At 51.3% G+C, this 13,559-nt stretch overlaps 1 protein-coding gene across 1 annotated transcript; it reads right to left on the bottom strand.

Moving 5' to 3' along the window:
- Window positions 1-1,931: 1,931 nt before the first annotated feature.
- Window positions 1,932-10,933, bottom strand: TAT (tyrosine aminotransferase). Its single transcript, XM_009705119.1, has 12 exons — window positions 10,880-10,933; window positions 9,058-9,293; window positions 8,775-8,879; window positions 7,901-7,968; window positions 7,384-7,542; window positions 7,065-7,203; window positions 6,483-6,535; window positions 5,953-6,105; window positions 4,954-5,082; window positions 4,426-4,509; window positions 2,847-2,945; window positions 1,932-2,075 (listed from the first exon to the last, which is right to left on the bottom strand). Exons 2-12 carry the CDS (start codon window positions 9,290-9,292, stop codon window positions 1,932-1,934), a joined length of 1,368 nt encoding a protein of 455 aa, XP_009703421.1. The 5' UTR covers window position 9,293; window positions 10,880-10,933.
- Between the last annotated feature and the right edge of the window lie 2,626 nt (window positions 10,934-13,559).

Below are 13,559 nucleotides of genomic sequence, written 5' to 3'. Positions count from 1 at the left end.
TGGATGAAATGCAAAGAGTGAATTTATTTTCATTACCTCCCCAAGCAGGGGATTCCCAAAGCAGCACCCAGGCAGAGGCTTTCTCTAAAACCAGGATCTGTTCATTAGTAATGGGAATTAAAGCCACAGAATCCAAGATATGTGGAGAAGAGTTCAAGGAGACAGACAGTTCAACTTGACAGCTATAGTAGCTGCAAGACAGCATAACAATGCAGCAACGTCATGCTGTAAAGGTCTCCTGTCCCAAAAACCCCTCACATGCAAGCCTACTTATTATTTGTCAACGTCTTGTCTTAAGCAGCTCAGGTTATTTGGCTCTATTTGGAGGTCTAGTGGCATGAAATCTCTGAAGCCATCTACCATTCACCCATAGCTCCAGTTCTCTCTTTTTGTTCTGGTATTGCTTTCCTTGAAGGGAAAGGATGTAGCATGGACACTAGGCTGATGTGTCAATGACCTTTTCATACACTGCTCTCTTTCCCATATAGACACCTCCCCTCCAGTGGAGTACTGAGTAATGGATGGGAGGCGATGAGATGTCTACAGAACCTGGCAGGGCGTCTGGCAGTGTGTAATCTAGAGCTAGCTCACTTTTCCCATCACTGGGGAGGCAGGATTGACCTGTGGATCCCAGCAGGACAGGTGAACAGAGGTGTAGGTGAAGATGCGAGGTACTCTGCCAGTTGCCCCTCTGTCAGTTTCAGAAATGGCTCCCAAGCAGCTCACCAGACCAGGTGGTCCGATGGGCGTTACCATCTCTTGGCTGCACAAGCACTCCTCCTGTTTCCATGGAATGAACAGACACCAGGCCAGCAGTTCCTTATTACTTTATGGAGCTGATGTATTCAGTAATCAGTAAGCTGGCACTGTGGGTGTGTCATGAACACCCCATACAGTACGAGCATTTCATGGGGCGTCACCCCCTTCCTCACCACTGCAGCAGGGAATGCCCGGCTGCCCCAACCCTGAGTGCTTAGGCACCAGTGCCTGGCACGGCTGGCCCTGGCCCAGGGGTCAGCAGCTCCCAGCAACACTGGGCACCAGCACCCACTGCTCTGTCAGGAGCTATGGGGAGAGACTGTGAGGGCCAACGGGCAAGCGCAGACAGGGCTGTTCTGCGGGGAGAGGCCAGGCTACCACAGCAAGACCCCGGCATATGAGGGGTGGGAGTGGCCGGCTCAAGTCTCTGCCAGGCTTGGAGGGCCCGTCCTGCCGTCAGGGCCTGGTGGGTGCCTTTGAGGGTCTGAGGCCCCCTCATCATGCCCCTCCTGGTGACAGGGAAGGCCCTGGAGAGCCAGCTGCGAGGCAGAGGCAGGGCTGGGGCACTACAGCACCATAGGCCAAGCAAGGGTGACCCACACAGTAGCCAAGGCAGAGTTGGCACAACAGGAGCACAGTGCAGGGACTGCTATGTCAGAATGTTTATTAATAAAAAAAGTCACAATAACTTACTCCCTTTGTCACACAAAGGGCTTGGTATAAAGAGCTCTGGCCTCCTAAGGTAACACAGGTAAGCAAGAGGTGGATACTTTTCTCTTGTCCTCCAAGACAGTGGCCTTCTCCAGTCCCCACGGGGAAGTGCAGCCAGCACAGGAACTACTGGCCTGTGGGTCCTGGCACAGGAGCAGCCATGTGCCCCTGCCTGCAGCTGGTTTGCAGGCAGCACAGATCAACACAGGGTACAAATGCAGAGTATATGGAGGCCACAGGCACTGGATGCCAGAGGGTGTGCAAGCTGCAGTGGAGGAGGAGAGAGAAGTGGCTGCTTCTTCCCATGGTGCTGAGGGGCCTGTGGAGCACAAAAAATGAAGCAGCAGGACGGCGGCTGCTTGCAGGCAGGGGGATGTGAGGCTGGTTGGAAGCAGCCCTGCCTGCCCAGCTGCTGCCTCAACACAAGGTCTAGCCTGGCAGAGGCAGGAGGCCAACTGTGGCTACTTGTCACACTCCAGATCCTGGGCCCCCTCAGCACCCTGGTAGTGTGTCTCGCAGAACTCCTGAATGCGACTGCAGGCCTCCAAGATCATCTCTTCAGGCACGGTGATCACCACACGGAAGAAGTTTGGGTACTCAAAGCACTGAAATGAGAAAGAATGAAGCTGGCAAATTACCTGGGATAGTGCTGTAGTTTCAGAGCCCTGCCTTGGGGCAATGTGCTGTGTCAGCAGGTGAAAATGGTCGGTGTAGGTCAGCAGGGCTGGGCTGTTGCTCCCTTGGAATTTTTTCTGTTCCAAGCAAATTTCCCATCTCCATCTGTGTAGACATGATGCTGTGAGGGTGACAGGCCAAAAGACTCTGTATGGGCTATGTAGGACCCAGGGAATGGGCTGGAAGGAGCCAGGGAAGGAGAGGGCTGGAGAGTATCTAAGGCCTCATCTGTATTCAGTGCTGGAAATGGAGCTAGAAGGAGGTGGGCACAGGGCACAGATGTTCTCAGCCTGTAGTCTGTCCCCGTGCCTACAGGGGTGGGGGACTGGGAACAGGGTGAAGAAAGGAACATAGGTGGGAGCAGTCCGGGGCTGCTGAGGGAGCAGCTTCAGCAAAGAGGTGTGGGGGTACATAGGACTCAGGGATATAGCTTTGCCAACTTCAGAAATACAGAGCAAGCTTTGAACTGAGAAGATCCTGGAAGCCTGACTGAGGGCTGTTAGTGAGCTAGAGAGTGCCAGTCCCCATCCCTACAGATAGCACTTGCACTTCACAGCCAGCACATATGCAACATCACAGACCATGGACACAGCACACACAACTCCCAACCTTTCCCCAGAGCTCAGGGCTGCAAACCCCTGTTGCTTCTCTGCCCATGCTTTGGCCTCTCAGCTCTCTGGGGCTCTCAGCGTTAGGCTCACCGTGGCTGGCAAACAGAACACAGACTGCTCCGAGATGAGTCGCTCAGTGAACTCCACATCATTTTCAAACTCGGGGAAATGCTCCATCTCAATCTCAACCTGCAGCAAAGGGATGTAACATGGCAACCAAGAGCATCAAAACTATCTGCAGTGTCCCTGCTTACCCACATGTCCCAACAACTTCCCAGTTGAGTGCGGCTGTCTGTCCTCAATTTTTACTCATGATTTGAGCTGACTGGAATGTAAGACACAAACAGTAACATACAAATGAAAACAAGGGCTTCTTTAAGAGGTATTCATTAACTACCTAAAGCTGGAACTTCAGTTAAAGACAGCTGATGGCAAAGATACTGTAACGAATTACAAGTGAAAACGAATAAATAAGATACTGAAAAAGAGCTTGGGAGAGAACTCCAGTCAATATGCATCAATAATTCTGTCATGCAAGAAATCCATATGGTAAGAAAAAGACAAACTAATGTTCTGGTTTAAAAAAAAAAAAAAAAAAAGGAAGATAGCAAAGTCAGGAGTATCATGAACAAATAAATCCTTGTAGGATGATATCATTTGTAAAATGACATGGAAATGCTGAAATGTTCAATAAATTTTTCTGTTCTGTATTTGGAAAGAAGGAGGCTGTCCCTTTGTCACGTAAAAACACTGATATCCTGGCCATTTGTTTATAACCAAAGATTATTTAAAATATCTTATGAAAATATTCTTAAACAAACCAAGTGAGAGATAATTTGCATGCAGAAGTTCTGAAAAAGCCAATGGAAGAAAAATTTTACCAGATGATTTAATTTGAAAGAGATGTTCAGGTGCTGCAGAAGAACAGTAAGTGTGAAAAAAAATCTTAGAGCTGTGTCTCTACACAAGGAGGATAAGCAGAATGACCTGTGTAGCTCTGGATAAGATTGGAAACAGGGTCAACTGTTAAAAGACTTGTCTATAGAACATGAGTGAGAGTGATATTGCAGTATTCTGCAGTTCTGGGTCCACATTTTTAAAAGATGATGAAAAAGTGGAGACAATATGAGACAAAAAAAAAAAAGAGATTAAAAATGCATTAAATTTAAGAGATTTAAATGTCTCAGTTGAGCTTGTTGAGATGAAAAAAGGAAATTTCACCACATCATAAAAACTTTAAAAAAAAAAAGGTATGGAAAAAGGTAGGAAAAGTGGCATTAGCATAGGCAGAAGACAGACATGCTAGTAGGAAGAAGGCTACATCTTCAACAGGAGGTATGATAGTCTAACTTGTAGTGGAGGGGCTTCCCATTGCCAGCTGTCTTCAAATCCAGGTAAAGCAACATTGTCTTGCAAAGTACAAGTCATTGAGTTCTGTGCAGGAGCAAGTGGGAGAAATGTACCAGCCTCTGCGATGTGAGATGTGAACAACGTATTCTGGCCTTCTAAAGTGACCAAGGGATGCATCTGCCACACAGGGCAATGTGAAAATGCATGGTAATGGAGACCTGGTGCCAAGCACCAACCTGAAACCATTGACAAGCACTGGCAATGGGACCTAGTGTGAGTGTTGATGATCTGGAAATGGTGTGTCCCTCTCCTCACTTACCATGAGGTACATGGCTCCAGTAGGCCGCACAGGCTGGAGGCCAGGAATAGCTGATAAGGCAGCATAACAAAGGTCAGCATTGGACTGAAAAGCAGAAAGGGGAAATTTCAAAACAGGAGAAATTCCAGGAAGCAGCTCAGCAAATGGAAGCCAAGCTCTGGACCAGGACTATAAACAGGTTTGCCTACTGCAAATAAAGGGACAATGAATGCAAACAGCATGGGTGATCATGGCCTTGAGCACAGCAGGTGTGACTGAGCTGAGCTGAGCTCAGCAAGTCCATGCCAAACATCCCATCCCCTGGGTCACCAGCTCCAGCTGCAGGGCTGGGCTGCCTGAAACTTAACACAGCCAATATTTCTGCCCCATTTACCATGTCTCCTGCTGGAACTGGATTTGTTGGGCTCTCCTAGTCACAGACAGAACTGCACCTTAAAGTGGGGCAGGGAGGGATGATAAGCTAGGGAGATATGACTCCCTCCAAACAATCCACGAACAAATTTTGCTGACCTGTTACAGCCTGTTTACCTTGAGGATGCTGAGGGTGTTGTGGTAGAACTCAGGAGGTGTTCGGTGCAAGATACGTTCCAGTGCTCCTTGGACAATCGTACAGGGTCCTAGGATCCTTTGACTCAGTCTCAGAAGGCCATCCCTGATCTGAAAAAACATGGTGACAGCTACAAGGCCTACTCTGTGTTTCTACAGCTGTTCATTGCCCTCTCTTCAGTGAGCACACAGAGTACTAAAGAATATTTGCTTGACTATATGCTAGGTATTTGCAGAGTATTTACAGTGTCATTCTCTGTTCCTCAGTTGCACATTGTAATGCCAACAGAGACAACCTTGGGAGCTTCCCAATCTGACTCCAAACAGGCTGGAATATAGCTAATACAAATAAAGCCAGATCTGTTCCAAATACCACTTTGCATTTCCCTTAGGTTTGGGCCTACAATCCACACTTTCAAAGCCAGGTAGTGACAACCAGCATTAGCTCTTCTGCTCACTCAGTTGGTCCTCTCTTCTCCCTCTTCCTCTGCAAAAAGCCCTCTACATGGAAAAGTCACCGCAATAGATGGTTGTTCTCGTAACATAGCTGAACAAATAGTCAGCTAAAGCACTGGCAGCACTGCAAGGTGCTTTGTTCTTACTTTTAAAAGGAACGATATAAGAGCACATAGAGACCACACATGGACTCCACATGCTGGCTAAGTCATGCAATACCTTCGGTGAACACTGGAGCTTTTTGAGAAGGAATTAGAAGCACACAAAAAGGACAAGGCATATATGAAGGAAGAGCAGAGACAAGGAATGTGTTGACAGTGTAGGTGTGGGTAGAAGGCCATGTATGGGAGCAGATGGAGTAAGGAAGGGACATGAAAAGCCTGGAGGTGCAGCAAAGCACTTTAAGCAACTGGGTGATACCCATGTGAGAGCAAAAGAGCAGTACATGCCTGTATCAGTTAAAGCCCTGGTGATCCACACACTGAAGACACTGCAGGTCTGTTGCTGTGACTCAGCAGTTCTTACCTCATTACCAAAGATGTCTCTCCTGTCATGAATTAGGATCCAGCCCATCCGCCAGCCAGGGACTAGCCACCGCTTTGCCAAGCCACCACAGGACAAGATTGGCACGTTGGTGCTGAGCGTTGCAATGGGCTCATATTTGCAGTCAGCAAACACCTGTGACAGCAGGCTGTGTTAGGGCTGTCCCTGCCTCTTATTGTGAGAACTGTGGGGGTATGCATGAGGCATAACAGGAAGGGAGGCAGGGAAGTGATGGGAAATTGATGGTGAAAGCTCCCAGCTTCAAGGTATGAACATGGTAAGTGCACTCACATGAAAGTGAGCCATTTGGGAAGAGAAAAGGAGCTGGACATGAAAAGTACACCCAGGACTGGACACCAGAGAACTGGGAGCTCAAGGCATGGACCCAGGCACAGTATAGGGGAGTGGAGCTGTCACTCACCTCTGGAGACCTGGCTGCCATGGCCAAAGGGCAAGTGCATCAGAAAGGACAGGCAGCTTGGGGGGTGCAAGGGACTGCAACTGACACTCACCATGTCTCCATAGATCTCATCAGCAAGGATGGGCACGCACTGTCTTGATGCCACTGTGGAAGAGAGGGCATTTAGCCTGGCCACCTGCATCCTCCATGGGAGCAGACTTGCCCTTTGCTGCAGGGCCTGGCAAGGCTCTGAGGGAAGCTCAGAGCAGAGGGTCCCTATCTTTCTCCTACAGACAGTTTATTCAGAGAGCCCAGGCACTGGCGGTCCCTGCCCTGGCCCTTTGTTCTGCTCACACCGGTGGGGGCAGGCAGCACAGCCCTCCCACTGACAGGCCAGGGCTCAGGAAGTGCAGGGCTCCCTGTGAACACTTTCCCTCTGCAAAGCCAGAGTGGAGAAATGAGCAGTCCAAGCCACACAGAACATCTGAGGAAGAGCAGGATGCACACTCTGCATGTTCTTGCCCAGAAAGGCAACACCTTCACACCAAGCAAACCCTGTTTCCTGACCTAGAGTCAGTCATGAAGAGAGAAACAAAGCCCTGGGCCTTGGTGCTGCAGTGATTGAGACGTAGGCAATGTGAGCAGATGCTAGACTGCAACCATGTCCCAGATAGATACACTCAGGCAGGCTTACCTGCCAGGATCTTCTGGAGGTGGCTTTTGCTGAACACAGAGCCACAGGGGTTCGACGGGTTGTTCACAATGAGGCAGGCTGTCTTCTCATCCACCAGAGACTCCAAGTGCTTCAAATCAATTTCCCAGGCCTTCTCTGGCTAGTGAAGTGAAGAGAAGGGGAAGTAACGGCTGAGGAACTGGACTTGCCACACAGGCTGAGGTGTGACAGGATGACCAGGGTTGCTCAGGTCATCTTCACCCACTTCCCAGGCAGGGCCAGGGTATTTCTGAGAGGCAGAAATGTCAGGGCTGCCCCTTCCAGGCTGGCCACCACTTACCAAGAGGTTGTAGAGTTTGACCTCGATCCCCATAGACAATGCCAGAGTCTTGTAGAGGGAGAAGCCGGGCCGTGGCACCAGGATGTTCTGGCCTGGTTTGGCCAGCACTGCCAAGGCAAGCTCTATGGCCTGGCTGCAGCCGCTCGTTAAGATGATATCCTGCAAAGAGCACACAGGAGTCAGCAGAAAGCACAGCCACTCCGAAGTGTCCCAGCCACGTGGGAGTGACATAATGCCCAGGCTCTGCCAGGTGAGAGCTTCTCAGCCAAAAAAGACAAGTCCAGAGCCTGACTGAAAGCAGGAAACCTCCAACAGCTGGAGAGCTCAGCCTCCTCCTGAGGAGGGTGGAGAAGGGCTCAGGGCAGGGGATGAGAGCAGCAGGAGGCTGCTGTGGGACAAGACCACGGGCTAGCCTTCAGTCCCGCAGCTGGGCAGGGGAGGGAGAGAGCTGGGGCAGGGCCCCCATGCCATGTGGTCTAGGCACTGCAGTGGGAGTGTCTCAGCTGGGCACCAGTACCTGGGCCTCCAGTGGTGCCTCTGGGCAGTTGTAGTATGCGGCCACCGCTTCCCGGCAGGACAGGTAGCCTGGGGAAAGAGGAGCCAAACATGGAAGGGAGGTTTTTGCAGACTGTCCTTTTTCTTGCCAGCACAAGGCTCACAGCTGCCATGCAGCTGGGGGAAGCCCATTTGTTAGTGCCACTGTCCCAAGGTGGCAGAGACTGTCCTGCCTAAGGCCAAGCACTGTGCAGCCCCAAGGCTGGGCCAGGCAGGCCAAGAGCAGGGACAGACCCCGGGCAGGGAGGCAGGCTCTGGCCCCAGCATGTCCTGGCCACAGAACTGACAGGAGGAGGGTGGAGGGTAGCCATGGAGCTGCTCTGATCCAGCAGGAGGCCAAGCGCTATTACATGGCCTTCACTGTTTAGTGATGGCACAGGGGCAGCCCTCCCTCTCACCACATGGAGTGTCCTGTGAGGCAGGCATGATCTATGCATGCTTTTTGCACCAACTGCAAACAGGCTCATGTTGTCTGTGAAGTCAGGGACCCCAAGGGGAGTCCTGGTCAAGGCAGATCAGAAAGGAGCCTGGCTGCAATCCATGGCAGGGAGAGAAAATCCTGAGCCCTTCTGGGTGCCTGAAACCCTGCCTGCTCTAATGTCTAGGGGAGCAAACATAGCTTCTGCAGGAGGCTCTGGGCCTCAAAGAGATCAAGCAGGGGAGAGCACTCAGGTGTATCTGGGGTATACACATGCTTGTGCGCTCACAGGACTATCGGTGAGGGCAGCCACAGGGTGCTACTGGAAAGATGTCTGTGGGCTCCATATACCTGCTGTGGGGTAGGAGCTGGCACACGCCTTCATCCTTCTCCCACAGGAAGAACTTTATCAACTTACCAACAGATGGAGCATAACCGTTGTAATGTCCTGAGTCCAACACCTCCTTCACAGCCCGTGTGACCTCATCATTTGTTGGAAGGTTTCCAAAGACCGTAGGGTCTCCTTTTTGAAGATTGAAAAATAGTAAAGTTCTTACTGACCTGTGACAGGCGCAGAGCTGTGTGGTTGTCTGGCCTATCCCTGGGTGTTCACACAAGCTTTATGCTTCAGAGCCCTGCAATCTGCCAGCCACCCAGTTGACCCCACTGCCCGGAGGCTTCAGCCACAGCACCATGCTCACCTAAGGACAAGGAGATCATAGCTTTCTTTGGGTTGGGCTCCACCTTCATGCTGTCTACGATGGCTCGGACAGGATTGAAAGTCTTCTTTGACATTTCAGAAGCCCTGACAGCCCATCTTCCCTTCCGGCCCTTCACCTTCCCCAGTGATATGCTGTTCCCATTGGTCTTGAGATGAACATCCAGGATAGGGGCATGATTTCCATGGCCGTTCACTTGGATCAGGTACGAGTCCATCCTGAGAGCTGTCAGTGTGAAGTGAAGTTCCGGGGCTTAGTTAACACATGCCAAACAAGGGATCTGCCCATTTGGGGACACAACCCATGACTCTCCATAAGTAAAACTTCTAAAAACTGTAGACCCTACCTACTGCCTATGGTCAACTCAGTCAGCAGCAGCAAGTAGGGGGGTATTTGGGGCCAGATGGAGTGAAACCCCACACATAAGTGAGCGCACAATGCAGTGGGAAAGATAAAGGCACCTCTCTGTGCCAGGTGCACCACTGCCTAGCATGGACTTGCCAGGCTGAGGAGAAGTAGGCCCCACTAAAGCCAGTGGCCAAGAGTTGGCAGCATGTTGTAGTTAGCGTTTGACTGCAGATTCAATGTTCCACTGACAGAAGGGCCAGGTCACCCCTGCCCCCCCTCTCCCCAGCTATGAACTTGCACACCTCAAGCTGCAACCACAAGGATCAGCCCACTATGTGTGTTCACATCCAGAATGTCCCTCCAGTCTGCAGACAGAAATGCAGCACCGTTTAAATCAAATCTCAGATGCCAAAAAGGTAGTTCTGGTCCAATGTTATCAGGATGCACTGGGTAGTGGCAGGGTACAGGTTACAGACACTTACCTCTGTCAGCAGAGCAACAACCCAGCCCAGAGACTCTAGATCAAAGAGCAGTGCTTAGAAAATGGAGAAAGACTGGTACAGCCAAGAGAGAAATCAGGGAGGTGGCACTGCCCCAAGCAAAGGGCCTGTAGTCCTGCCGAAGGCTGAGTAACAAGCAAGGCACGGCAGAGGAACAGTTGCCCAGAGCACAAGCCAGACCCAGCCAGCAAAAGGCTTACTTATGAAGTGCTGCTGACTCAGGGCTTTCCACCTGCAGAAGGTTAGGGACAGGGCACGGGGCAGGCAGAGACCTCCTGAGCCACCAAGCCCATTCGTGCTGATATTGGCACACTATCTTGTAATCCTGACACAAACTGCTTGTGCTGCCTGTGCTGCTCTATCTCTGCTCCACTGAAAGGCAATTCAGTGAACAGTGGCCCTTTCCTGATGGTAGTTACATAGCCCCATGCTCGCAGATATTCACAACACAGCTACCCCTTCCTTGCTGCTGGGAGGGTTGTAGTGTTGCCCGATTCAGACAGGATTTGCCATCTGAACAAATTTCTCACTGCTTGAGTGAGGTTTGCACCGAGAGGTGCCGCATGCTACTGCGGTTACTCTGCCATTAGCCTGCTTATAGCAACTCAGGCTGATCTAACAGGGTCACAAAGCAAGACTTCAGCTTCTCTGCTGCTAATACCTTCTGGGTCTCCTTTGTACCAAAAGAAAGGCAGCTGAAGAAACATGCAGCAGGGCTGCATAAAAACTCAGCAGAGAAATGAGCCATACATCTCAGTTCAACAGCAGGGCTGAGTCCCAAATGCACGGTGCAGAGTCTATCCCGGCAGAGCCTTCACACCACCCTGCAACAAGGTTCTTATGCAAAGGGGAGCTGCAGACACAGGCACAGTAGGTGCCTTCAGTGTAGGCAGCCAGGGAAGATCTCCCCACTTCTCCCCCTGAAAGAAGCAAGATACCAAAGCATAGCACTTTACCTTCTACAGCACAGAAAAGGAGACACCAACAAGCTTGGGGGTCCAGTTCTTACTTTTCATGCAGGACAAATCCCCTTGAGAAGAAATTCCTGCAAATTGTTGCCCATGAAATAAGCCCCAAAACTGGGCGTTGGGACTGAGTCGTTCAGCCATTGGCTCACAGAGAGGGCTGCTCTCCCCACCCAAAATTGCCCTCTCCTCCCTGTTGCAACTGTGTTCACCTCAAACACCTGGAACATGCCTGTGCATTAACTCTCTCTGGGGGCAGGCTATGGAGGGACACAGCTTGGCTTCCTGGAGTCCGTGGGCTGCCACCCTTTGGCACCACTTCCCTCTGTCCTCCAAGACTGTGGGGGGCAAATCTGCACAGAGTCCAGGTATTTCAGCCCTAGCACCTTGTAATGCACCGAGAGTAGACTGATGGACCTCAGAGCCTGAGGAAAGCATCAGTCCGTCCTGACCTCAAAGCATCTGGGCTCCCAATGGACCAGCTGATAAAGGACAGTTTGTGGCATAATGACAATCAGGAGACATCTTCCTGCATAGGCTGAAGGGAGGCAGGCACTTCCCTAGCCAGTGTCCTGGAGGCACCAGGGCCTCAAGGGTTAAAGGAAGCTCAAGTTGCCATAGGTTTGTTTTTTCTTCTTTTTTTTTGGTTGCTGCAAGGCCCAAGCAAACTCATCATTTTGGCAGCTAACAGAAATGATGCAATTCTTCCCTCTCTGATGTTACTGCAAAGCACAGATGACACCATTCTCAGAAAGCCTTTTTTTGCTAAGTGATGTGAAATCTATGCCTTCCTGTCCCTCGACTCCTGCAGGCCCCAGATAAATGAGAGAGGCATATGCACCCTCCCTGTCTTCCAAGGGCTGCTCCGACCCTTCCCTTACTGCCTTGGCAGCAAATGGCCGGAGATCAGAGTTGTGCTCAGCCCATGCTCACAACACCACCAGCGATAAGGCTGCACCTCCCCATGTGCAAGTCATGGCCCCTTCCCTCAGCACTGGGGTTGGGGTGATGCTGCTGGGGAGTCACGACCTGTCGTTGACCACAGTGCTGCAATGGGCACTGCTGAGGCCACAATGGGGGCCAGGGACTCGGGGCTGGAGGCAGGTTGGCAGGTGGTGGGGTCAGCCAGCGGGTCTGGCCAGGGTCCCCAGCCCCAGACTGGCTGGCAGGCCTCCCACAGCAGCCACCTGCCCGAGGGGGCTTTGGACAAGGAATAGCACCTTTCAAAAACACTTCACAGAGAAACGTCATGTATTGAAACTGCTTGGACTCTCTCCTGCTGAGAGCTGCACAGTTTCTCTCTTCTTTTTACCGAAGCCTGACACGAGTGACCTTCAGAAGCTTACGCAGGTCCTCTCCAAGCACCTGTGTGTTATTTTCTCGCTTCCCTCAGCTGGCCCCATCTCTTGCCATGCTGCAGCCCTGCCAGGGTTAAATGTGGCATTGGGAGTCCTCAGGGACGATGCTGCATGTTCTGCCTAGCAACAACCCCGAAGCTGATGCAACCAGAGCTCTGCCTGTAACACTGCACGCAGCAGTGGGGTTCAGGGGAGGGCATGATGGAAGCCTGCTGCCAAGAAGGGAAAAAAATGTGGCACCGGAGGCATAGGCAGACTCACTTACATAAGGCTGAGAACCTGGCCAGCAGTGGGGGGAGGACAGCGGTATACAATGGGGTCAGTGGGTTCCTCCTGCTATTACTACGCCTTTCTCCTCTCTCTGCATGATTCCAGTCCTTCTCTGGATGCTCTCACACGGGGTCTGCACCCCGCCCCCCCCCGTAGTGCACAGAGCCTCCCAGGGCTGAAGCGTGAGCACACAGCTCAGCCTTTCATGTTCCACAAACACGGCCAGGCCACCCCTTGTATGGTGCAGTGAAAGAGGTGGCCATACCCTGCAGGATGCATTTCTGCCAGGAAGGCGCCTGGCTCTCTTGACTGTCAGGACTTCTGTACTCCAATAGCATCGACTAGCCTCTCCCCTGCAGTTTGCTCCTCTGCCTCAGCAGCTGTCCCCCACAGCTATCTTGTTGCATATGTCTTCAACTCCCTCTTTCTTGCGCAGCTTGAGCAATTGATTTTTGCCAGTGGAAGGAGAAACTGGTGATGGCTTCAGTGTTTTTTTGGTACTGCCTTGCTCTGGTAGCAGGACTGCCCAGAGACCCGTTTCTGTGAACAGAGACCCAGCCAGCAAGAGCAAGCAGTTCCTGCTTCCAGGCCCAGCCACAGTTAACAAAGCAGGACTGACAAACAGCTGCTTGAGCGGAGCACAGACTCGAGCATCACCGCACTGACAGACCTGTGTCTCTGTCAGGCGGCACGTACGACATGCACCAGTAGTTTTGCCATTGAGGCAAACCCTGAATTTTCACCATTCAGGGTGCACTGCTCCAGGGACGGACAGACACCCAACTGGTACTTTGCACAAAAATCCACCAGCGTTAGTGACAAATCACTTTACTAGTTACCTTCTCACATTTTGCTTTTATTTTCAGCAATTTCTGTCTGCTCCTTTCTGACACTGCTACAGCCCCAACCAGTTCAGGGCTGGTATCCACAAACATGTGCAGCCTAACCTCTGTTTGGCCTCTGCATTTCCAGTTGAACCAGCTTTTAATAACCAAATATGTTGTTTTTCCCTTTTCTTTTTTTTTTAAAAAATCAGTTTATTG

The sequence above is a fragment of the Cariama cristata genome, unplaced genomic scaffold (assembly GCF_000690535.1).
Source record: "Cariama cristata isolate BGI_N322 unplaced genomic scaffold, ASM69053v1 scaffold6568, whole genome shotgun sequence".
NCBI lineage: Eukaryota > Metazoa > Chordata > Aves > Cariamiformes > Cariamidae > Cariama > Cariama cristata.
The sequence above is the reverse complement of the archived record's forward strand: the minus strand, read 5'-3'. Positions and strand labels throughout refer to the sequence as shown.